The sequence below is a fragment of the Frieseomelitta varia genome, unplaced genomic scaffold (assembly GCF_011392965.1).
Source record: "Frieseomelitta varia isolate USP_RPSP 00005682 unplaced genomic scaffold, Fvar_1.2 scaffold_1028, whole genome shotgun sequence".
In the NCBI taxonomy this organism is placed as follows: Eukaryota; Metazoa; Arthropoda; class Insecta; order Hymenoptera; family Apidae; genus Frieseomelitta; species Frieseomelitta varia.
The window spans coordinates 75,771-97,984 of NW_025108671.1; the positions used below are offsets into that span (position 1 = coordinate 75,771).

At 27.2% G+C, this 22,214-nt stretch overlaps 5 protein-coding genes across 18 annotated transcripts; 2 read left to right on the forward strand and 3 right to left on the reverse strand.

Annotated features, from left to right (window-relative positions):
• Nucleotides 1-187: 187 nt before the first annotated feature.
• LOC122528075 (THO complex subunit 1) lies at nt 188-3,197 on the reverse strand. 4 transcript variants are annotated; one of them, XM_043652809.1, is made up of 9 exons: nt 3,013-3,197; nt 2,241-2,933; nt 1,905-2,152; nt 1,723-1,749; nt 1,353-1,652; nt 1,111-1,260; nt 880-1,027; nt 551-784; nt 188-462 (listed from the first exon to the last, which is right to left on the reverse strand). In XM_043652809.1, exons 1-9 carry the CDS (start codon nt 3,046-3,048, stop codon nt 307-309), a joined length of 1,992 nt encoding a protein of 663 aa, XP_043508744.1. In that variant the 5' UTR covers nt 3,049-3,197; the 3' UTR covers nt 188-306. The 4 variants fall into 4 exon arrangements, with proteins under 4 accessions (XP_043508744.1, XP_043508734.1, XP_043508761.1 ...); XM_043652799.1 differs by having other exon boundaries at nt 551-787; nt 3,013-3,195; XM_043652826.1 differs by lacking the exon at nt 1,723-1,749 and having other exon boundaries at nt 3,013-3,194.
• Nucleotides 3,198-4,539: 1,342 nt separating this feature from the next.
• LOC122527809 (GATA zinc finger domain-containing protein 8-like) lies at nt 4,540-6,577 on the forward strand. Of its 3 annotated transcripts, none has more exons than XM_043652333.1 (3): nt 4,540-4,605; nt 4,898-5,766; nt 5,837-6,577. In XM_043652333.1, the coding sequence occupies exons 2-3, from the start codon at nt 4,920-4,922 to the stop codon at nt 6,340-6,342; spliced, it is 1,353 nt and encodes a 450-aa protein (XP_043508268.1). In that variant the 5' UTR covers nt 4,540-4,605; nt 4,898-4,919; the 3' UTR covers nt 6,343-6,577. The 3 variants fall into 3 exon arrangements, with proteins under 3 accessions (XP_043508268.1, XP_043508276.1, XP_043508282.1); XM_043652341.1 differs by lacking the exon at nt 4,540-4,605 and adding an exon at nt 4,624-4,712; XM_043652347.1 differs by lacking the exon at nt 4,540-4,605 and adding an exon at nt 4,740-4,814.
• Nucleotides 6,578-6,676: 99 nt separating this feature from the next.
• On the reverse strand, nt 6,677-13,736 carry LOC122527779 (protein lin-54 homolog). Of its 6 annotated transcripts, none has more exons than XM_043652297.1 (13): nt 13,425-13,736; nt 11,814-12,210; nt 11,420-11,737; nt 11,091-11,342; nt 10,755-10,973; nt 10,565-10,681; nt 10,338-10,475; nt 10,011-10,250; nt 9,732-9,937; nt 9,136-9,379; nt 8,842-9,038; nt 8,567-8,753; nt 6,677-7,203 (listed from the first exon to the last, which is right to left on the reverse strand). In XM_043652297.1, the coding sequence occupies exons 2-12, from the start codon at nt 12,198-12,200 to the stop codon at nt 8,570-8,572; spliced, it is 2,502 nt and encodes an 833-aa protein (XP_043508232.1). In that variant the 5' UTR covers nt 12,201-12,210; nt 13,425-13,736; the 3' UTR covers nt 6,677-7,203; nt 8,567-8,569. The 6 variants fall into 6 exon arrangements, with proteins under 6 accessions (XP_043508232.1, XP_043508221.1, XP_043508248.1 ...); XM_043652286.1 differs by having other exon boundaries at nt 6,677-7,258; XM_043652313.1 differs by lacking the exon at nt 6,677-7,203 and having other exon boundaries at nt 8,486-8,753; nt 11,109-11,342.
• A 1,273-nt stretch (nt 13,737-15,009) lies between these two features.
• LOC122527824 (COP9 signalosome complex subunit 4) lies at nt 15,010-17,840 on the forward strand. Of its 3 annotated transcripts, none has more exons than XM_043652361.1 (9): nt 15,010-15,228; nt 15,325-15,493; nt 15,562-15,641; nt 15,950-16,068; nt 16,133-16,269; nt 16,341-16,455; nt 16,534-16,723; nt 16,786-17,163; nt 17,236-17,840. In XM_043652361.1, the coding sequence occupies exons 2-9, from the start codon at nt 15,411-15,413 to the stop codon at nt 17,367-17,369; spliced, it is 1,236 nt and encodes a 411-aa protein (XP_043508296.1). In that variant the 5' UTR covers nt 15,010-15,228; nt 15,325-15,410; the 3' UTR covers nt 17,370-17,840. The 3 variants fall into 3 exon arrangements, with proteins under 3 accessions (XP_043508296.1, XP_043508304.1, XP_043508314.1); XM_043652369.1 differs by having other exon boundaries at nt 15,345-15,493; XM_043652379.1 differs by having other exon boundaries at nt 15,406-15,493.
• Nucleotides 17,841-18,198: 358 nt separating this feature from the next.
• Nucleotides 18,199-21,440, reverse strand: LOC122527838 (voltage-dependent anion-selective channel-like). 2 transcript variants are annotated; one of them, XM_043652392.1, is made up of 6 exons: nt 21,287-21,440; nt 20,037-20,359; nt 19,795-19,916; nt 19,407-19,515; nt 19,119-19,327; nt 18,199-18,914 (listed from the first exon to the last, which is right to left on the reverse strand). In XM_043652392.1, the coding sequence occupies exons 2-6, from the start codon at nt 20,354-20,356 to the stop codon at nt 18,823-18,825; spliced, it is 852 nt and encodes a 283-aa protein (XP_043508327.1). In that variant the 5' UTR covers nt 20,357-20,359; nt 21,287-21,440; the 3' UTR covers nt 18,199-18,822. The 2 variants fall into 2 exon arrangements, with proteins under 2 accessions (XP_043508327.1, XP_043508336.1); XM_043652401.1 differs by lacking the exon at nt 21,287-21,440 and adding an exon at nt 20,952-21,075.
• Nucleotides 21,441-22,214: the final 774 nt, after the last annotated feature.

Below are 22,214 nucleotides of genomic sequence, written 5' to 3' on the forward strand. Positions count from 1 at the left end.
GTATAAAGATGAAATTAAAAGATAAACCGCGAAAGCTGACCTCAACACACATGGACGACCATCGATCATAATGATCGTTATCCGTTCGGATATTCGTTTTAGCTTTTATTATTGAAACATAAGGTACTATTTACTATTGAAGGATAATTTACTATTGAAGTTAAGATTGAGATTCATAGAAAAAGACTGTTAAAAAAATTACAAAGTTTATTTCACATATACAATTACATATGTACAATTTTATTTCATATATTGAATACATATAATACTGTATATTTTTCCATATCTCTTTTATGAAATAAATAATTAAGATTTTAAAACAGCTAACGCTTCCGTGAATTTTAAACCTTCTAGTATATATGCTAAATTCTCCATGGATGCGTCTACATCTTCTTCCGCCCAAATTTCTAGCATATTTTTACATTGTTCGTACGGTGTTGGTTTCCCTTGGAAAAACGTAATCTAAAAAATATAAAGATTGTAGTTAGTGACCTTTTCTTTTTTTTTTTCATTAGGTTAGATTTAGACGTATTACAAAATTGATCTCTACCTCCTCACTCGTGTAACCAAACTTGGTTGCTAATTTCTTCCAATCGTTTTTCAGAATTTCCGATAATTTCGCCACCATTTCAGGTGTCACTTTCGTTAATTTTCGTCCTTTCGTATCCGTATTATCGACTTCAACTTGTTCACTTTCTTGTTTTAGAACATCTTCGTTAAATTCTTGATCGTTCACTTCTGGTGGTGGAGTCTCTTCCGTTTCTAATTTTATATCCGACTGTGTCTGCTTTAAGAGACAAAGATAATTCATTTTTAAATTTAAACTTTTCAAATTTAAAGATTTAATATAGATTACTGAAATAAAAGTATTATACTCACTGGACGATCCTTAGCAATTTTTTTAATCATAGTTTCGAGATATTCAGGAAGTTTATTAATAGGATAATTTCCGTGAACAAAAAAATGGGGACTACGTCTAGCTAATAATCTTAATGCTCGCCAGCCGAAATTTCCATCATTTACCTTTCTGTAAAAAATAAGCCGAAATGATGAGTGAATTTAATTATTGAATTTAAAAACAAAACGCAAATATATAAAAAAAATATTTACTTATATTCATCTTCTACCATTGCATTCGGATCTAATTGCATAATAGCTTCTTCAAAGTATGTTTCTAAAGACGGAAGGAAATCTCTTTCCTTGGACTTACATGCTTCAAGGTTATTGGGACACAAGTTCCATAACTTCGTGAGTTCCGGACTGTAAATTGAATTCAATTGTGTAATAATAAAATAAATAAATACGATTAAAACAATAAAAAAAATAAATACAATTTTTCCATAGTTACTTACTTTCCCATGTGATATTTTCCTACTGTTTGAGCATCTCTAATAACATCTCCAATTCTACGCCTTGGTCTCTTTGGTTTCCGTAATTCTTCTATGTCAGCACTAGAATCTGAAGTTGGTCTTTTGAATGGTGGACATCCTTCATTCTTCCAAGCATTCCAGTGCTCTTCGCGTTTCAGTATATTTTTAACAGTTTCAGTAAACGTTGGACCATCAGGAGGCGTTTCTGTCAGTAAGGCATACACTTGCTCTGTGGTTGCTTTTACCCAGTCTACTTGATCAGGTTTCAGTTCATGTGTTTCACTAGAAAATACAAAAATTATTGAGACTCTGGAATATAAATAGCCTGAAACACTATTTAAGGAAAGCAGACCTTGTCTCATAGCCACTGGCAAGGAAGCTTTGGAAAACAAACATTTATAGCTTTTAAAGTCATTTTACTAATAATTCATTAAAATTCATTAAAAATGTGCAATTCTACCAAGAGGAATTGTGAATTCGATTGTAATAAAATACAAATGTATGTAAAGATGTATATAAACTATAGATACTTACGCTTTAAATTTAACAGTGCTATTAAGATACTGGAAAAGAATGAGGAACTGCAGCAATACGTATCTTCTGAAATTTGAGTCAGATAATTGTAACTCCAATAATTTTTGATTCGTTAAATATTTTGCGAAGTAAGGAGTTTCCTTATGAGATCCTTCCATGGAAGAATCAATTTTAACACTCGTTGAAGGATAATTACGTTGTTCTTCCAATTTAAAAGATGAAAATGCTGACAACACACTTGAAGCATGCTAAACAAAAAAAAAATGGAATTAATTTATAATACAAAAAATATATAAATGCAAATACAACAAAAAGAATACAATAATTTATACTTACTGTTGAGAATACTTTCCAGTGCACTTTCAGGTATAGCTGATTAGGATTTCTAAAGAAATCTTGAAGTGCCCAAAATTTTCTGTACAAATTATAATCGATTGGCACTTTAGCTTCTGATTTATCATCATCCTTAGTTATTTGCTCCAAAGCATCTTCTTCTGATTTTTCAGAGCCAAATTCTGTATGATTTTCCAAATTGAATTCACTAACAATATTAAGACCAGATCTTTCAGAGAAAGGAAAAAACTTGGCCAAAAATAATAGAATTCTCCCACAAAATACAGTTTGTTGTGATCTAGACAATCTTCTAAGTAAGTCGTTGCACATCCTTAATAAATTGTTCTTACAAGCACTAAAGAATAAATCTTCCTTCCACACCACCACATTGTTCTCAACAAAAGTAAACAATTGTTCACATCTATCAAGTGTCATAGAATCAAATATATCACCAAGTAACATCACAGGCATACTTGCAGTTGCTAAATCTTTTCTGCATAATTCAATACAGAATGTAATGTACGTTTCAAGTAGATGCACGTTACTCGATGCATTTTCAGATAAGATTACAAGAAGAGTATCTCTCAGTGCCTGATCAATTGCAGCTTTTCTATCACTGTCACTTGTACATCGTTCAGCGCATTTCTTTTGAAATGTTTGTACATCTGACACTTTAAAACACTGTTGCAAATAATCCTAGAAAAAAAGAATGAAATATAAATAAAACTGGCAGACTAAAATACACTACATAACCTCAAAATTATTAATTACTTACGCTGTATTCTTTTCGTAATACTTCAAACATAGCCATTTTATAAAACAAATTTTTATAATTTATACTAATATTGCTATAGTTATCTTAAAATATGAACAATTTCTTTGTACTATATATATATATATATATATCACACAAATTACAAACTATCAACAAGATAACTCACGACATAACCTCCACTTCTACAGACGTCAATTGAATGCTAACCAGCGAACTATACTCAGTCTTTGATCCCCTTCCAATGAGCCATTATCCCCACCATACCTACATCTGCGCATGCGTAAAGTCATAGCGTCACAAAGTATATGAACATAGCTGTCTATATGTAATCTGTAATTTCATAAACTTTAACTGAAAAAAACATGCATATTATAAAAAGAATTAGAGAAGTCTGTCGAATTGGATACAATATAAAGACGAGATTTAAAAATGAAACTTCCTTTCACTTTTTTCGATTTTACTTTACTTTATTCTACTTCATTCTTCTACTACCTTAGTCTACTTTAGCTTACTTTACTTTATTTCCTCTTTACTACTCTTTACTTTCTACTCTTCCTAAATAGTATAAAGAAGAGTAAAGAGAAGAGTAAATCGAAAAGTAAAACAGAATAATGCGGAAAAATGCCGTGTAAAGTGGAGTAAAATAGAATAAAATAGAATAAATTAGAGTAATATAGAGTACCAGATACTCTTCAGTATAATTTAAATTTCAAAAAAAAAAAAAATAAAATTATTTTCTTTGATATATGAATCATAAATAAATGATAGAGTTGTGTATCAAATTTGAATATGAACATATTTATATTTTATTATATATAGTATGTATATGCATATAAATTCATTTAAAATTATTGTACATATTTGTCTTTGTATATAGATGTACCTTTATTAATAAAAAAACAAAACTTTACCAATTCTTTATATCTATTTTGCGTGAAATGCATTGATTCAGTTTTGAATGATGCGCGTAAAATATTTCAATTTTGCGCGCCGTTCTAAACGAAAGATCATACGCATCGCATCAACCAATAAATAATCTTTACTGAAGTTAAAATTACTGTACTCGCATTTCATACAAAAATGTTGCATATGTTGCATAAATTGGAAAAAAGTAAAAATTTCCTTGCTTTAATTCTTTTCATTCAATAAATAAAATTTTTACAATAATATTACGTCCGTAAAATGTAAAAATTTACGTCTGTAATTTTATACCTATAATTTTATTTCTTAGATTTTACTCTAATTTTAAATTCAAATTTAATAAATTTAATTTTTTTTAAAATAGACTATTTATAGACATGAATCTAGTTTATTATTATTAATAATAATAGGAATAAATAGACATGGTCAAGACATAACATACAGCATTATATAGTTATTTTACATTACATTACATTAATTTAGATTATGCCTTATCTTTAATGACAAATGTAGTTTCTAAGTTGCCTATAATTAAATATTTTAATAAACAAAAACATAACAAAATATAAAAATATCCCCTATAACTTGTAAAAGTTGTATGTATGAGACATTGTATCTTCACATGCCGCATCATCATATTTTGTTTCTAGTCAATGATTCTCGTGTTAAAAAGTAAGGTTATGTCACGTGTAACGTGTTTTGAAAACTATTGGAATGAATTTATATCATTAAATATTTATATTTATTTTATAACTATTAATAATATTTCAATAACTAAAGTAAAATAAATTTTTAAATTTATTTAATAAAAGAGACAATAATTATCCTTACATCATAACTTTTTTAAGTTTTAAATTAGAAATATTTTAAATCATTATTGTGTAATTATAAATAAATTAACAAGATCTAAACATTTTTAACAAATTTTTATATAATTATATAATTTTTAATTGTTTAAAAACAGGTGATTTCAAAATCTTTAAACTATGACACGATATGCAAGAGCTAAGGGTTCAAAAGCATCAAATGAAAGAACACCCAATGATGCTACACCATGGCATTTAATGAAGCAACAGTTAATTGAAAATACATCAAAGAAAGAAAAATCCTTTGAAGAAACTAAAACTGTTAAAGAACTGTTGGAAAATGCACAAAATATAAGTAATAATGTTGAAAATGTTCATGAATCTTGGGCAGAATTTCCAAACAATTTTGAAAAAGATAATTTTAAAACAAAAAAGATCAAGAAGCGAAAGATTATTAATGAAGTTGATAATTCTATATCAACCATAAAAAACAAAGATGAAACAAGTCAATCTAATGATACAAGTGATAATAAAAAAAGGAAGAAAGATAAACATATTTCAGAAATTGCAGAAAATAATACTGATGCAATCAGTGTAAATGAATCACAAAATAAAAAAAATATACTTTCCAAGCGTCAAAAACGTAACATGAAAAAGAGAAATTCGAATGAAAGTATATCCAAAATCATAGAAAATAATAATGATGATAGTGCATCAAAAAATATAAATAATAACAAGAATGAAAGTGAAAGAATTGATCAACCACAAAGAAAATTTGATAAAAACTTTCCAATTAAAAGTGTCACAAATAAATTTGGTATAAAAAAGTTTGACAGTCAGAAACGAAAAAGGAAACCACCTAAAATTCGGGATGACAAAGAACACAAAAGAAGAAAAGCAGATTTAGGCCCTTCAAAAATAATCATCAATGGTGTAGAATTACATATTGTAAAATTTGATGGATTTCCAGTTAGAAAAGAAGATGCAGATAGATTAAGTGATTTAAAACAGAAAATGATCATGAAAGGTAGATTGCATAAATAATCTTTTTACAGTAACACAATAACATTGTCTAACTATTCTCATTTATGTTATAGGTATTCCACAAAAAGAAATAAATGCAGCAATGAAATTGGAAAGGAGGAAAGCTGAAAAAGCATTAACTAGAATTAGGAAATGTGTATGTTTTCACTGTCGCAAATCTGGACATAATTTATCTGATTGTCCTGAACTTGGTTCAGAGCAAGGAGGAACTGGAATCTGCTTTAAATGCGGATCAACAGAACACACTCATTTTGAATGTAAAGTTGCCAAGCCAATGGAATTCAGATATGCAACTTGTTTCATTTGTCGTGAACAAGGACATATCGCTAGACAATGTCCCGATAATCCTAAAGGAATTTATCCTCAAGGAGGTGCTTGTAAAATTTGTGGAGATGTTACGCATTTAAAAAAAGATTGTCCAGATTTGATTAAAGAAAAGGAAGAAAATGCCGTTACAGTAAATACAATTACAAATGGTAATTTAGAATCCTTAGAAGAAAATATAAATAATATAGATAAAAAAGATAATAAAAAGACTAAAAAAATAGTGAAATTTTAGTATGTCAAAAAATAGAGATAAATTTTTGTATATAATTCAAGGAATAAATAACTTGCAATGTAAACATAAGATTTATTGAAAGGTATATATATGTTTGACATGTACATTATCTTTATACATACACTTTAATGTTATTCAATCCATCATCATAAAAAATCTGATATCAAACAATACATATTATAATTTATGTATTGCCTATTTACATTTGAATTTTTAATTCAGTTAAAACTTTTTACATATTAATTGTACAATGTAACCATGAAATTATTTATTCATTTAAATAAATTTTTCTAATATAAAGAAATAAATTACTTATTAATCTCGATGATATCAGATTTTTTTCTCTCAATGTACAGAGGACAAATTATAAAGGTATATTTAGATATACAATATATTATCTGTACATAGTAGTAGTTTCTTACGCATACATTAATATTGTTTGCAAAATTTATAGTATTAATTTTAAATTTGTATTTTCATATTAGATTTGTTATACAAATGCCATGTAACAGGTAGAAAGGTACAATTAATTTTTTATTATCATTTTTTAACACCTAAATAAATGTCGCAATTTCAATTCACACAATTTTTATCTCATTATATTACGATGCCTGTACAATTTGTATGCTTAAAATAAACATTATCATTTGAAGTAAGAATTTTATGAATATATATAATATATATTTATATCTGTATCTATATTACATTTGTCCTTATACTGTTCTATATATAGACTCTCTATATTTTATATTAATCTGCTACATAAAAGTTATACTTTTATCACCTCTAATGGCAGACAGATATTACTACTGCAGTGATGATTAAGTCAATCCATGATGAGAAATATCTGTTTATCTGTATCTATTAAATTTTTAATTTATATATTAGATAATTGAATTCTTGATATCTTTATTCACTGCAATGCCATTCACTCTATCGTTATTTAAATAATTCCTTATAATCCTAATTATATGTAATTCCTTAATTGTATATGATCATAATTAAATTAAAAGAGTGAATTTATTGCAACATATAATGAAAAAACCTTAATTATTTTAGAATTGTTAGGAGTTATGCGATATTACATAGTAAGGAAATATATGAAAATGTATTAATATTTTTTTCAAAAATATGCTAAGATACAAAAATAATACAATGAAAGAAAATTTCCCAACTTCCTTGAAAAAATCTATTAATTAGTTACAAATGAAGAATATCAATAAGGAAAAAATCATAATACATAAAAATACATCATCTAATAACTTTTTTTACGAATTACGCAAATTCTTTTAATTTTTAATAAAGATAACGATTATAAATAAATTCGATTTTTCGAATCGGAAATTTAGGGCTTTTTTTATAAACCTTCAAAATAAAATATATACACTAAACTATTTTGAAATCTATCGAAAAAAATATATTAAATCACCATGCAATATGAAAACTTATAACAAAGTCATTTCATTAATAAATTTTGAGCTCATTATTCATATTGCATACCGATCAAAAACTCGAATGCTCTCGATAATTCATAAAAATCTACCATTATTTAATATTTCATAAATATACATATTTATCATTAAAAAAAAAAATGAATTAATAATTAATAATTAGAAATAATTAAAAATTCAAATTTAGATATGAAACATAAAATTTAAGATATTAGTTGTTTTACTTTAGCCTCTTATCTTGATTTCCAATAAAATTAATTTTTAAAATTTTGTAATTGACAACTACACAAATATCTTTATTTTATTTGTATTACAAATTTTCCTGTAAAATTTCATTCAACCGTGTCATTTCTGAATGTCATTTGCTTTTACGTCCTCGATACATTAATTAATACATAATTTATTTTATATAATTTTTAAATTTCAACAAAATTGAAAGTAATCTAATAGATTTGTTAATTACGCTTCCAATCATTATAATATAATAAAATATATACACTAAATTATTTTGAAATTTATAATTTTGAACATATATACGTATAATTTATACTTATAGAAAAAACTTTACGTTTACAAATAATACAAAATCAGAAAACAGTTGAATGTATCAATATCTTTTACCATTTAATGTCTTTGGTATATAACACTTGTAATTATTGGAACCAATTATAAAATTAAGAAGTACCGATAACTAACATTTTCAATTTTGTGATTTCAGAATATGTACGCAAATTTCGAAAATTTTCAATATTGTATTTTTTATCAGAATGTACCTGCTAGGTAGCTTCAGCTTTGTGTGCTGATTCTATAATTTCCTTGAGACAGCGACCGAATTCTTCGATTATAAGTCTTTGTGATGTTTCATCGTCAAACATGTTACGTTCTGCTTCATCAGCTTGTGCCATTAAGCACTCGCACGTTATTTGTACTACTTTATCAGTCAAAAAGTTAAACGGTTGTCTATAAAAAACGTAAATATATTATAAATATAATTCGTAATACTTCAATCTTTCCGTTTTCTTTTACTTATTTAATTTTTTAAACATACCTTGCACCAGTATTTGACGTTGCAGGAGGCCTAAAAGCCATTTCTGATAATTGTAATTTTGTCTTATTTAATGTAAGTTGTGCAGTTCTTACTTCGGCTGCTTCGGCTAAGTCTTTTAAAGATTTTTTCTCCAAATTCGGTTCTTCTACATTACGACACCCTATACATTTACAGTTAGCAGAGCAAGGAATCTTAGCCTGGAAAAGTAAAAAAATATTTTAATAAAAACATTTTATTATCTTGCAAAATATTTATGCTTAATTAATAATTAAATTTTAATATTAATTAAAAGACCTCATAACATTCACAATAATTCTTCAAACATCCACTTCGTTTACAGTTGCAGCCTTTATTATGTCTACGTATATCGTCACCCGTTTCACGACCTTTGCCAATTTTTGGACGAAAAGCATTTGGATTACGTTCCAAACATGATTTAATAGCACGTTGTCTTTCTTCTTCATTTCCAAGATTATTAGAGCAATTATTACAGTTACACATGTGACAAAATTCTCCATTCGCAAAACAATCACAATATCTGCAACAAAACATATTTAAAACTTTCCCTTTCATTTATTAAAGTACATTTATTAAAACGATAATTTATTAATGTAAAATCAAATATTTCTTACATCATAGAACGATCTTTTAATCAAAGACAGAATGTGACTTCTATTGTGGACTGTCATTTTACAATAGATATAATTTAAAAAAAGTGAAAAGCAATACTTGATGTTCAATTTTTAAAAATAGTAATACTAAATCATACTAATATATATGCGAAATAATAATACTAATCATACTAATATATATGCGAAATAATAATAATATATATGCGAAAATTATGCGAGTTACTTTACAATTTTATGTTATCTTATTATTTTACTTACAACTTAAGACATTGTGATTTAGTGCAATTGCATGGTTTTCTTGGCCTAATACCATTTGGCTCAACACTAGCATATGATCTTTGAGAAGTTTTATTTTCTAAAACAGATCCCACAGATATAGTCCCTGTTGAACTCTGTAAATTTTGTGAATTACTTAGTAAACCGGGTGTAGCTTGTTGAGATTTCAATTTTGTATCATCTGCTGACTGTAAAAGACAAATAATATTATTCTAAGCATAGCATGAATATACTAATGATAGTAATATACTAATACTAAACCTGTTGTTGAATATATTGAGCTGGTAAAACTACAATATTTCCTACATTTGAATTAGTTGAAAGAACAGCCTGTCCAGATGCTAATTGACTTAAAGCAGATGCTGGGATAGCAACTGCATTTTTCGATTGGTTGCTTACTGTTGCAGTTGCAGGAATTAATAATCTTTGACCACTTCCTGTTAATGTAGCCTTAGGTGCAACAGTTCTTAATGACTGATTGTTTGTATTTAATGGAACTACCTGTATTTTGTTTGGAAAAAAATATACATATATATAATATATATCTAATACTGTTTTTTCGTTATTATACGTTTTATTTCTACAAACCTTAACAATCTGTTGTTGACCTCCTAATTTTTGGCCGACTCCAACAGTTTGTAAAGTTGTTTGTGATTTCGTTTTACCCACAGTAACAACATTTGTAGTACCTGATGATGGAGTACTAACTAATCTTACATATTGCACCTTGAAAAAAAATGTATAATTAAGATATCTAAACTTTATTAATATAAAGAACATTTGGCAATGCTTTGATTTTGTAAAGAAAATATTACTTGTCTGCTAGGCATTTGTATTTGATGTACTTGATTAGATCCAGTAACAATATTTTGATTGGCTGGTATTCTAATAACTTGTCCACTTCCAAGAACAGTTCCAGGTTTTAAAGAACTCTGTCAAAATATTTTATTAGCATAAAGGAATTTAAAAGTATTAAAATCGCATTAAAAACATAGTTCAACTAACCTGCCGTATAATCACTTTCTGTGGACTTTGTTGAACAGTTGATTTATTAGATGAGGAAAATGTTGATTGTTGATTTGAAATTGTTGAAGTTTTAACCTGTGCATTCATTGTAGGAGCAGGTAATATCTTTGTCGGTGATTTAATTGTATTACTTGGAACTAGGGTCATTTTAGAGGTTTGAGAGCTCGATGATTGCACTAATTTATTTACAATTATTCCCTTTAATAAAATAAACACGAATTAATATTTCTAATGAATATTTATATAATTATTTAATAATGGAAAGAAGCTTTTTTAATTCTTCTTTTCCATAAAAAATAAGAAAATAATACCTACCTTTTTTTTTATACTCACTTGTTTCTGCGGTGACGAGGGTAAAATATGTTGGACTTTATTAGTGGAAAGTAATCCCATTTGCTGTGCTTGTGCTAATGTTATAGTTTTTGCTGGACTTGTAACATCTTGACTTGATGTACTATTGTTTAAAAATTTTATTGCTTGTGTTTGTTGATTTTCATTTTGAGAACTAGTTATAAGAACTTGTCCCGATGGTGTTTGATTTCCAGCTAATATCATTTTTGTATATACCTAAAATAATATTAAAAAAGAAAATTTAATAAATATTTCAATCCTAAGTATAATGAAAGTATCATTAATAATCTTACATTTCGATGTTGAGAAGTACTCTGTGCAGTACGTTTTATTGCAGACTGAACTGTTTTTGCATTCTGAACACTTCCTAATGTGATATTACCTGAATGACTAGTTGCCATTACAGGTTTGTTAGGTTGTGCAGATCTCAACTGAACTATATTATCAGCAGATTTTGCTGTTATGAGAGTTTGAGCTAACGATTGTAACTGACCAGCTGATGCTGTTGATGGATGTGAAATTTTTAAGATTTGGCTAGTACCTTGACCGCCAGCGGGAGATACTATCATAATAGACTGACTTTGTGTTACTTGACCAACATTTGACTTTACCTATTAAAAAGATCAACAATCAACATATAATATATTATTATATAATTATAAAGCACTTAAGCGTAATATTTTATACCTGTACTGTAGATGCAGGAAGCCTTTGTAACGTTGGCTTTGTTTGAAATACAATATTTTGATTATTTTGATTTGCTGTCGTATAGATAATGTGTTCTTCTTGAGCTTGTTCAGAAACTTCAGTCATTTCCACATCAGGTACAATCGTTTCAGTCTCAATATTACGTCCAATTATTATATGTTCTTCATCTGTTGTCATAACTTCTTCAGCATTCATGCATTCTAATTCAGCCTGAATATTTGCAAATGCTTCAAAGTCATTGGATGAATATTGTTCATTATTATGTGACAGAGTCAATGCACTTAAGTCTCCATCACCAAGTGTACGTGAATCAAGAGCTAATGGTTCAACCAATGCTCTAGCATTTTGTCCTTTATTTACAGACATGATTACGTTCCTATTCAAAATATTACTCGTTGTAGAAACTTATACATTTAAAATGTGAAGTATAAGTATGAATGTATATATATGAATATGAATATATATATATATACATACAATATACTTCACAAAATTTAGTTAACATTTATATGTACAATGTATAAAGCAGAGTTGTATAAATTTGTAACAAACTCATCTCTTTTATTTAGATACATTATATTTTTAATTGTGTAAACTTTCTTTTATCATAAAATTATAAACAAAAACATTATATAGATATACAATGATATCTTCTTAAAAGACTTAAAAGACTTAAATATTCATTATATAACTGAAGACGAAAACAAAACATACGATACAAAGATTTCTATGCATACATCTCATGCTAGTATAAAATATTAAATTACAAACTGCAAATAGTTTTGACAATATTTAATATCTTTTCTTCATGTACACTTATTTACATCTAAAATAATTTTACGTATGTTGAAAAAGTTTTCCAGATGTCTGTAATATGTATTTCATGGATACACAGGTTAGAAATTCATACGATGTAAACTGTTCCTATTATGAAGTTCGAAACGTTGTTAGACAGTACATGGAAAAAAACATTGTAAACCAACGGAAAAATATAAAACGATTTATAAAATGACTTAAAAACGGAACGAATCTACGAGAATTTAAAAATTCAAAAATTCAAATCCTCAAGGTGCAGATGTGTCTTTTTTAAATGCAAAAGCCAATAGGATTATCTACAAACATGTCCAACGACATAAAGGCCAAGTGTAATTCGAATTTTCAAAAATTCGAACAATAAAATTTGAATAATGAAGAAAAATTCGAAGGATAGTCCACTTAGGAACATTAGCGCCATTTATTGCTCGAACGCGCCATTTTCCACGAACTGAATTTCTCTGTGAATTTTAACAGCCTCGACGAATTTACAACAGACCGACATTGACGCACGAAAAAAAACTAAACGTTCAACATTCCAACTGCTAATAAAAAATAAATTTTCTCTAAATATTCACCATATAATCGCGTAAAATATAACTTAACCTATAACTTATCATTTCATATGAGGTACATACAGTGCTGGGTGGGGGCGTGCCACGAAGCTTATTGCAATTGCAACAAATTACACAGAAATGATTTCTTATGTACTCATCAACCATTTAAATTTCACCTGAATGATTTTTTGAATAAATTAATCACACTTGTAACACGTACCTGGGTATTCCTCCAATATCTCGAATTTGTTCAAAATCACGCGCCCACCATTGCTGTCCCACAGTGCACTACGCACCGCTGTGTACAAACAGACCCAAAGGTCGTTTAGTATTAAAATTTCAAAGTGAAATGAGAATGACAAGCTCGTTGTTACTATACAGTTAAATATTTTCCTGTGTGTAATTCATCGAAACCGGACGTTTTACTTAATCAATTGGATATTACATCAAAACCGACCGATATTTTCGCGCACTTTGCAAAATTTCGATTTCGCCATTTTCACCCTTCCGCGGCTAAAAACACGTCAGCCCTTTAGCGCCCTCTTAGGCCAATAAAAAACTAAGTGTTCCAAAAACTTGAATATTTTGAATGCGAAACATTTCATGAAAAGTTATATATTCTTACAAATGTAGCGTTTTTATCTGTAAATATATACATATATACATATAAAAAAAGGGAGATCGATCTCAAATAAAAACATTAAATTTTACTTTCTCTCACTTACGCGATAATTTACTTCTTGACCATTGGTATCTAACGAATTCTATATTTAAAAGATAGACATTTCTCTGATAGAGAAGCACAATACTAATTTGGTAGTTAATGATTGTCTAATTGGGCAATAGAATAAACTTAAATGTTAGAACTGTTTCTTTGTAGCAAAGATATCTAATTACGTTTAATTCTCTTTGTAGCAAAGATATCTAACTACTTTTAATTCTCTTTTTGTTAAAAACAATTTCTCAAAATAAAAATGAAATTTGAATATTAATTACGTAACTTTTTATATAAAAAAATATATTTTATATAAAAGAGATAGTATGCAAGAGTATAAAAAAAAGAGATAATATGGAAAGAGTATAAAAATATTTATACGATTATAATATTTATAAAAGTATAAATATTTTATAGGAGTATAAAAATATTTTGTATAAAAAAACATTTAAATATATTTCTCTTGCGAAAATATTCCCATATTTGCGATCATAATTTCATTTCTGAGGTTTATATATCTTTCAATTGACAATAATAATAATAATAACAATATATATATTTAAAATTGAGATAATGGTATTTATTTTATTAATTTATAATTTTGGCGACAAAATACAATATGGTAGAATCAATGAGATATTAGAATTGCAAATGAATAATAAAATTACGTCCGTTTATACGTTTATATACGTTAAATTTCACAGAAGTTCAAAACATAATTAAATACAGATTATACACGCTTACAATAAGTACATATAAACTAAACAGAATATTCAGTCAATATCTGTTAAAATACATATTACAACTTATACTACATGACTTTCATTTTCTATAAATATTTCATCTATAAAATAGAAACTGATACATAACTTATAAATATATAATAATTTAAAAATATGCATTATTTCCGTTTGACTGTGAAATTTATGATTTATTCTTGCCTTAATCAAACATAGAGTAACATACTTGTTATACTGACCGTGCTTCAAATTAAGTACTTTACTAAGTCTTTAAATTATGGCACACAAACTGTGAAACCAGATTTACAAGCAAGTTAACGAAAATTGTATTGCATTCAATCATAAATTATTCATGCAAAGTGCGTTAACAAACGAATTACAGTGACCTTTTGTAAAGCGCCATCTCAAATTATATCGCGATATGTTTCTTTAATTGTTGTATATATTCGTAAATAAATATGATTATGGCAATATATATAAAGCTAAACTTCCATAGTACGAAGAGTATCGTTATATAGTTCACTTCTACATCCAAGGAAAATTTATATATTTCGTTATAATTATAAAATGTAAAATTTCTCTTACTACTATTATAACAATTTATTTTTTTTCTTTTATAGTTACAACATTTGGTAAAATTTACTTTTATTTATTTATTGTTGTAGCACTATAATATATTTTCTAGCTACTAGCATAGTTCGTGATTGTAATAGGCGCAAAAGTCATCTTTTTGGTTATTCATGTAGAAAAGATGGTGGTGACAGCAGCCTCTGTTCGTCAACAACTGACGAATTTAGCATATTCCGGAGGATCTCATAAAGATCAAGCAGAAAAGTAAGCTTGTTAAATGGCTTATAAAGTATGTTTTTGGAAATATGTCATACAAATGATGATACTTACAGGTATCGAGGGATTTTGGACTCAATACTATTATCGTCCAGCGAAGAAGCGATGGATGCTTTGAAAATATTCATTGAAGCAAGTATGTTACGTTTTTTTCATAAAAAGAAGAAAAATATAATTTTCTACTATTTAATAGTAACTATTACAAATATTTAACATATATATGTATATATATATATCAAAGTGTTCTAAATTCATGACTTTCTGTACATACATAATAATTTATTAAATTAAACGTCATATCCTCGCGGTTTTTTTACTTAATTTTTTAAAGGTTTTTATGTAAATATCTATATGTCTCCTTTCTTTTAAGTTTTAGATAATTTTAATCTGTATCCAATGTTTTCTTAGTATGTAATACAATGACAAATACTTTTTGTTTTACAGTTGTAAATGAATATGTAAGTTTGGTCATTTCGAGACAAGTTTTAACAGATGTCAGTAATCGATTATTACTTTTACCTGATGAAGTATCAATGGCAATTTCACATTATACATTAGACAAGGTAAGCTTTTATATATTAGATGAATATATTAAATATAATAAAAGGTTATTTATTAATGCTTTAGATACAACCAAGAGTGATCTCATTTGAAGAACAAGTCGCTAGTATAAGGCAACACTTAGCAAAGATCTATGAACGTAATCAAAATTGGAGAGAAGCGGCTAATGTTTTAGTTGGAATACCATTAGAAACAGGGCAAAAGTAAATATAAAAGTTATTTTTACACACTACTAATTCCGATTGTTTGATGTAATTATTATATTTATCCACAGGCAATATACAGTTGATTACAAGCTTGAAACTTATCTTAAAATTGCACGATTGTACTTAGAAGATGATGATCCAGTACAAGCTGAAGCATTTATCAATAGGGCATCTCTTTTACAGGTAAACAGTATTTAAATTTATTTACACAATATATAACTATTACACCTTAAAAAATAAATTTATTTTATGCATCTTCAGGCTGAGTCAAAAAATGAACAGTTACAAATTTACTATAAAGTTTGTTATGCCAGAGTATTAGATTATAGAAGAAAATTTATAGAAGCAGCTCAAAGATACAATGAATTATCATATAGATCTATTATCCATGAAGATGAACGTATGACTGCACTTAGGAATGCATTAATTTGTACAGTATTAGCTTCTGCAGGTAAGGATTTATCTTATATTCTTTATTTTGGAAACAATGTATGAACTTCATACTAACACTAGGTCAACAAAGAAGTCGTATGTTAGCCACATTATTTAAAGATGAGCGTTGTCAACAACTTCCTGCTTATTCAATTCTTGAGAAAATGTATTTGGATCGTATTATTCGACGTTCCGAATTACAAGAATTTGAAGCCTTATTACAACCTCATCAGAAAGCAAGTACAATTGATGGATTGGGATCAACCATTCTTGACCGTGCCGTTATAGAACATAACTTATTATCTGCTAGTAAATTATATAATAACATAACGTTTGAAGAATTGGGTGCTTTGTTAGAAATTCCACCAACGAAAGCAGAAAAAATTGCTAGTCAAATGATCACAGAAGGTCGAATGAATGGATACATTGATCAAATTGATTCTATTGTTCATTTTGAAAGTAAGTTGTAATTATTAAGTTTTATGAATTCAATATAAATATTTTCTAACAATGATTTACTTTTTTATGTAGCACGTGAAACCTTACCAACGTGGGATAAACAAATACAATCACTTTGTTATCAGGTAAACCAAATAATAGAAAAAATTGCTCAAACTGAACCAGAATGGATAGCAAAAGCAATGGAAGATCAGATGGTGCATTAATATAAATTTTTTTAATATTAAATAAACATTCGTACACACAGATCGAAACAAAAACATTAAACATTTGATACATAAACTAAAAATTTGAAGTCAATAAAGATTATTGTGATTGTACAATGATCTTTATGCATTGCAAGTAATATAACATGCTCGTTAAATTTTATTTTAATATGCACGAAATTAATTTCTATATTATTAATAAATATTGATTTTTCATAATAAAAATAAAAATATCAAAATTTATGAAATACTTCACAATTTTGGTTTATAGTTATAATTATTTTATAAAATTCAACAATATAATAAGTATAAAGTGCGCAAAACAATTTTATTAATTAAGCACACTTAAAAAGTTATTTGTTTAACGTTCGTTTGTGACAGTTATAAAATTCACGCAAACCATACTTCAGCTGAGGGAATATTGTAATTGTCTCGTGTAAATAAAGCATTCACACTGCACATAAAATAAAATTTTCTTTATTTTATGAACTAATCAAAGCTTCATTTAGATTTTGCTGAATATTTAACAACTGTTGATGTATAGGAGAATAAAATTGTATGTGTACAAACCTCTTATGTATTATAACTTTGCTACACAAAACAAAACTGTGGAATTATTTATAACTAAAAATATTTATTATTATATACTATTTCAGAAATGTAAAATCTTCATGTAAGACATCAGACTAAATTATTGGAATCTTCGTGATCAAACATACATTTCTCAATAGATTTCAACCTTAAAATAGCCACACTGGCAGTACTGTTTTGTATTGATTATTCAGGTAGGAATGAATGTTGTTACATCTCATAAATGAAAAATCTATACTTGATATTTGACATTATTTAATCTCAAGTCCCTGTACGTAGTTGTTTATTAAGTGCAGATATTTTTACAATAAATTCGACTATTAACATCATTTGTGTAACTATGAGAATGTATGTGGAGCATTATATTATGTGTTATTTTGAAATCAACCATAGAGCTTGTAATTATTTCGTAACTTGGTAACATTTATTACTGAGTTGAAAAATATATTTCCAGAAATGTTTAAATACACTTTTTTTCTAATTTAATTTTATTCGTATGTGTAATCAACATTACTCCGTAACTATATTTTGTATAATTAGTTCAGAGTAATTAACATTTGATTTTATTAAACTGCTTGTTCATGAGGAACTGTTGACAAGCTGCATCATTTTTATAAAATATGAGAGAATCATAGAAGAAAAAATAGAACACTTCTATTTTAGTTAAGAATTTGTAAATCGTATTGTTCATGATAAGATATTGTTACCATACCATGTTTATACGTGGCATCTATTTTGGGACAAACCTATCTATATGTTTATAGGCAATACTTTGAAGCATGTACTGTGATACTGTCTTTATGACACAAAGGCCATGAAATGACCTTGAAATTAGTCAAGTCCTTTTGTGTCTGATTCATGTTTAAGCTTGAAGATCTAATGCAAGACCAATCTTGTGACCGCCAGAGCCAAAGTTCTTTCCATCAATATTTGTAGAAAGTGTTAAAGTTACACCTAAATATATTAAAGAATATGTACATCAAATATTGAAATATTTTTTATAAATAAAATGTATACAGTAAATAATTATCAATAATCAATTTGATTTAATGGATATATTAGAATGATTGATGAAAACATATAATATCAAATATAATTCTGTTACTCTACCATAAGTCTTTTACTAGAGTAACATTTTGTATAATAAACATCACTTACCATCACGTAATTTTTGTTGATATCCTAAACCAACTTGAAGATTAGAATTAACTTTAGCTCTGATAGATGCATCTGTATCAAGGTTATATTTTGTAGCAATTCCAAATTGTGTCACATTGTTACTTGAATTCCACTCCAGATTAATTGCACCTTCTAATTCTGGTTTTACTTTATGGTAAATGAGGCCACTAAAGTCACAGCCATTATTTCTGCAAAATCCACAGCAGGATATTAAAGAACTTCATCATTAAATTATCTTTTCTCAATATTTATAACAATTATACATACACTGCTGCATGAAGAGTAAAGTCAGATGCTTTGTATCCAAGTGCAAAATTATTTTTTGTCAGTTTGTTTCTCTGCGTATCAAAGCAAGCCTGATATCCAGCCAACCAACCTAAAATTTAATCATTGCATCATATGACATAACAAATTTTATTTAATCTATTTTATTATATCATAATCTTACATCATTTTTTCTGGAATAACAGGATACTGAGAATAAAAAGGAGAAGGACTTGAATGGAAATTACAAGAAATCACATGGGAGCAACAATATAACTATTAAATATTTAATTTTTCAAGTTCAGTACTAAAAATAGAAAATGATATAATATTACATACTAATATAAATAACAAAAATCTATACCATAACTTAAGAATATCTTTTCTTTACCTTGATATCCTACAACAGTTGATGCATTTACCAAAGGACCAGCAGAAAGACTAAGATCAAAATCAGCATTGGCAGATACATTATCATGTTTGTATGAAGTCTTTAGTTTTCCAGTCTTGGTCCTACAACAAAACAATTATATGTTTCTCTGATTATGCATTAAAATAATATTTTAAATTATTTCACTTTAAATAAATATTAATATAAATACAATATAAATATCAATAAATAAGGTATTTTACCCTGTTTGTGGAGAAAAGGTACAGCCATAACCAAGAGTAAGACCTTTGAGCAATTTATCGGCAAAAGTAACATCAGTAGCAAGTGTATTATCAGTATTCCACTTTTCACTAAATTTTAATCCGTAGTCACTGATACTATATTTAGTTTCTAAAGTACCAAATACTTTTCCACTATCTTGATTAGATACTCCACCACTGGAGAATTCTACACCAGACTTAGTTTTTGTTTTTACATCTAATTTGATTAAACCAAAATGATATCCACTGGAAAATAAGTCACGAGCACTTTTGCCTAAATCACCATATGTTGGTGGTGCCATGATCTATGTAAAAATATTAAATAATTACATAAAATTAAATGTTTTGATTAACGATTAGTGTATATAATCCAAACAATATTTTTATTTCTTTTTATTTTAGCAAAAACAGTATATTTTTACTCATATATGAGCAAAAATTATATTTTTAAAAAAATATATATTTACACTTGAGATGCATAATATTAAAGGACTAAAATGATAATGATATCTAATCTGAATAAGATAAGTAATCTAAAAACTTCAAATCTCATAATCAATAAAAGGACATGTCTATTGTAATTAATTTACAGTTATATTTTTAAATTACAAAATGAATAAAAAATGAGATCTAGTTAATGATAGATTGCCAACAATGTATCGCGTAAGTGTCGCAAATTTCTCTCAAAATTGTTTAATATGTATTTCGTATATTTAATACGTATAATAGAAAAATAAATATCAAATTAATTATATATTTTCTGACAAAAATTCCAATACGAATAATAAATTATAGAATGAAAAGTTGTTATTATTAGAAAAAAAATAGAAAATATGTTAAGTAACAATATGTAATTAATTTAACAATAATATAGAGCAAAAATGGAGTGATATTGACCTGTCTTGGTATTACATAAGGAGTAAATCAGTGATTTCCAATTTTCAAAAGTGAATTGAATTTTATACTGTCACACACGAAATCGTCCAATAAAAACAATGTGACAAATAGGATCACAAAGAAAAGTTCAACGCGTTCAAAATTCATAGATTTGCAAAATTAATAAGAATAATTTATAACACTGCCAGACGACAGTCCAACGACATTGCTAGCAATTCATGCCGGCTTTGCAAATATTTAATTTCTTTTACGCATACCGGCGCGGTCTGTGCACGTGAACAAAAAATTTGACTTAAATTTACGTTGTACGATTGACGAAATTCATTTGTACTTACTTATGTTCTATGTTATAATACACAAGTGCAGAAAACTGCGTGACTTCGACTTGGAATTGCGTACGTGAGACGATATACGAACTGGGAGAGGAAAATGGAACCTGCGCGCAACTATGCTTGCGCATGCGCAGAATACTCTCGAAACAAATTATAGTCTATTTTTATGTAAAAATTTTAATAAAATACATGGAATAAAATCACATTGTATAGACAGAATGATATTTCTCTTCATTAAACGAGATATACTATGCAATTTAATTTTCATATTGATTTACCATTTAAATATTACGTAACCTTGAAGATCTTGCTCATAGGCGTGGGTTTTATATACATCTTCCATTTATTGAGCGTTCAGTAAAAGATAAATAAATGGAAAAATATTTATCACTCTAAAAAGTATATAAGCCACATATCCAATTCATGTCATTATCAAGTCTCAATAAATCACCAACCAATAATAAATTATTTCTTTACTGCTAAAAATTATGTAGCTGTTATATCTCTCTTTTTATTAGTAAATAAAATTCAATGAACAGGTTACTATTATAAATTGTCTACGACTACGACTATGTTAATTTTAAACGTACCCTTAAACATGTATTATATTTTACAATTAGTGTAGTTAATACATCGAAGAAAGGAAAACATTTGTAATTTCTCTTTTTTTTTCTTTGCTTGAAATCAAATTAATTCAAAAACCAGAACAAAGAGACGAAATTAATAGAATTTGTTTCAATCTTTAGTGTATATAATAACAATTATATATCAAATTAGTTATCCAAAAATATCTACTGTTCTAGAACTTTCGTTAATACGTCAATCTTCAAATTTCTTCTGTCTCTATTCAAAAGGTTGCTCACTGAATTCATATTCTTCTTTCTCTTCCGTAGAAAATCGTATCAATAATGCAGTGAAAAAAATCATTGGA

Coding starts and splice junctions, on each gene's coding strand:
- LOC122527824 (XM_043652361.1), top strand. CDS start 15,411: ATGGTGGTGACAGCAGCCTCTGTTCGTCAACAACTGACGAATTTAGCA. Junction 15,642..15,949: donor GAAAATATTCATTGAAGCAA/GTATGTTACGTT, acceptor TTTGTTTTACAG/TTGTAAATGAATATGTAAGT. Junction 16,270..16,340: donor CCATTAGAAACAGGGCAAAA/GTAAATATAAAA, acceptor ATTTATCCACAG/GCAATATACAGTTGATTACA.
- LOC122527779 (XM_043652297.1), bottom strand. CDS start 12,200: ATGTCTGTAAATAAAGGACAAAATGCTAGAGCATTGGTTGAACCATTA. Junction 10,476..10,564: donor TACAAATGCCTAGCAGACAA/GTAATATTTTCT, acceptor TTTTTTTTCAAG/GTGCAATATGTAAGATTAGT. Junction 9,938..10,010: donor CTCAATATATTCAACAACAG/GTTTAGTATTAG, acceptor TGTCTTTTACAG/TCAGCAGATGATACAAAATT.
- LOC122527809 (XM_043652333.1), top strand. CDS start 4,920: ATGACACGATATGCAAGAGCTAAGGGTTCAAAAGCATCAAATGAAAGA. Junction 5,767..5,836: donor ACAGAAAATGATCATGAAAG/GTAGATTGCATA, acceptor TTTATGTTATAG/GTATTCCACAAAAAGAAATA.
- LOC122528075 (XM_043652799.1), bottom strand. CDS start 3,048: ATGGCTATGTTTGAAGTATTACGAAAAGAATACAGC. Junction 1,750..1,904: donor AGCACTGTTAAATTTAAAGC/GTAAGTATCTAT, acceptor TGTTTTCCAAAG/CTTCCTTGCCAGTGGCTATG. Junction 1,028..1,110: donor ATGGTAGAAGATGAATATAA/GTAAATATTTTT, acceptor TATTTTTTACAG/AAAGGTAAATGATGGAAATT.
- LOC122527838 (XM_043652392.1), bottom strand. CDS start 20,356: ATGGCACCACCAACATATGGTGATTTAGGCAAAAGTGCTCGTGACTTA. Junction 19,516..19,794: donor AACTGTTGTAGGATATCAAG/GTAAAGAAAAGA, acceptor ATTAAATTTTAG/GTTGGTTGGCTGGATATCAG. Junction 19,328..19,406: donor TTTACTCTTCATGCAGCAGT/GTATGTATAATT, acceptor TGGATTTTGCAG/AAATAATGGCTGTGACTTTA.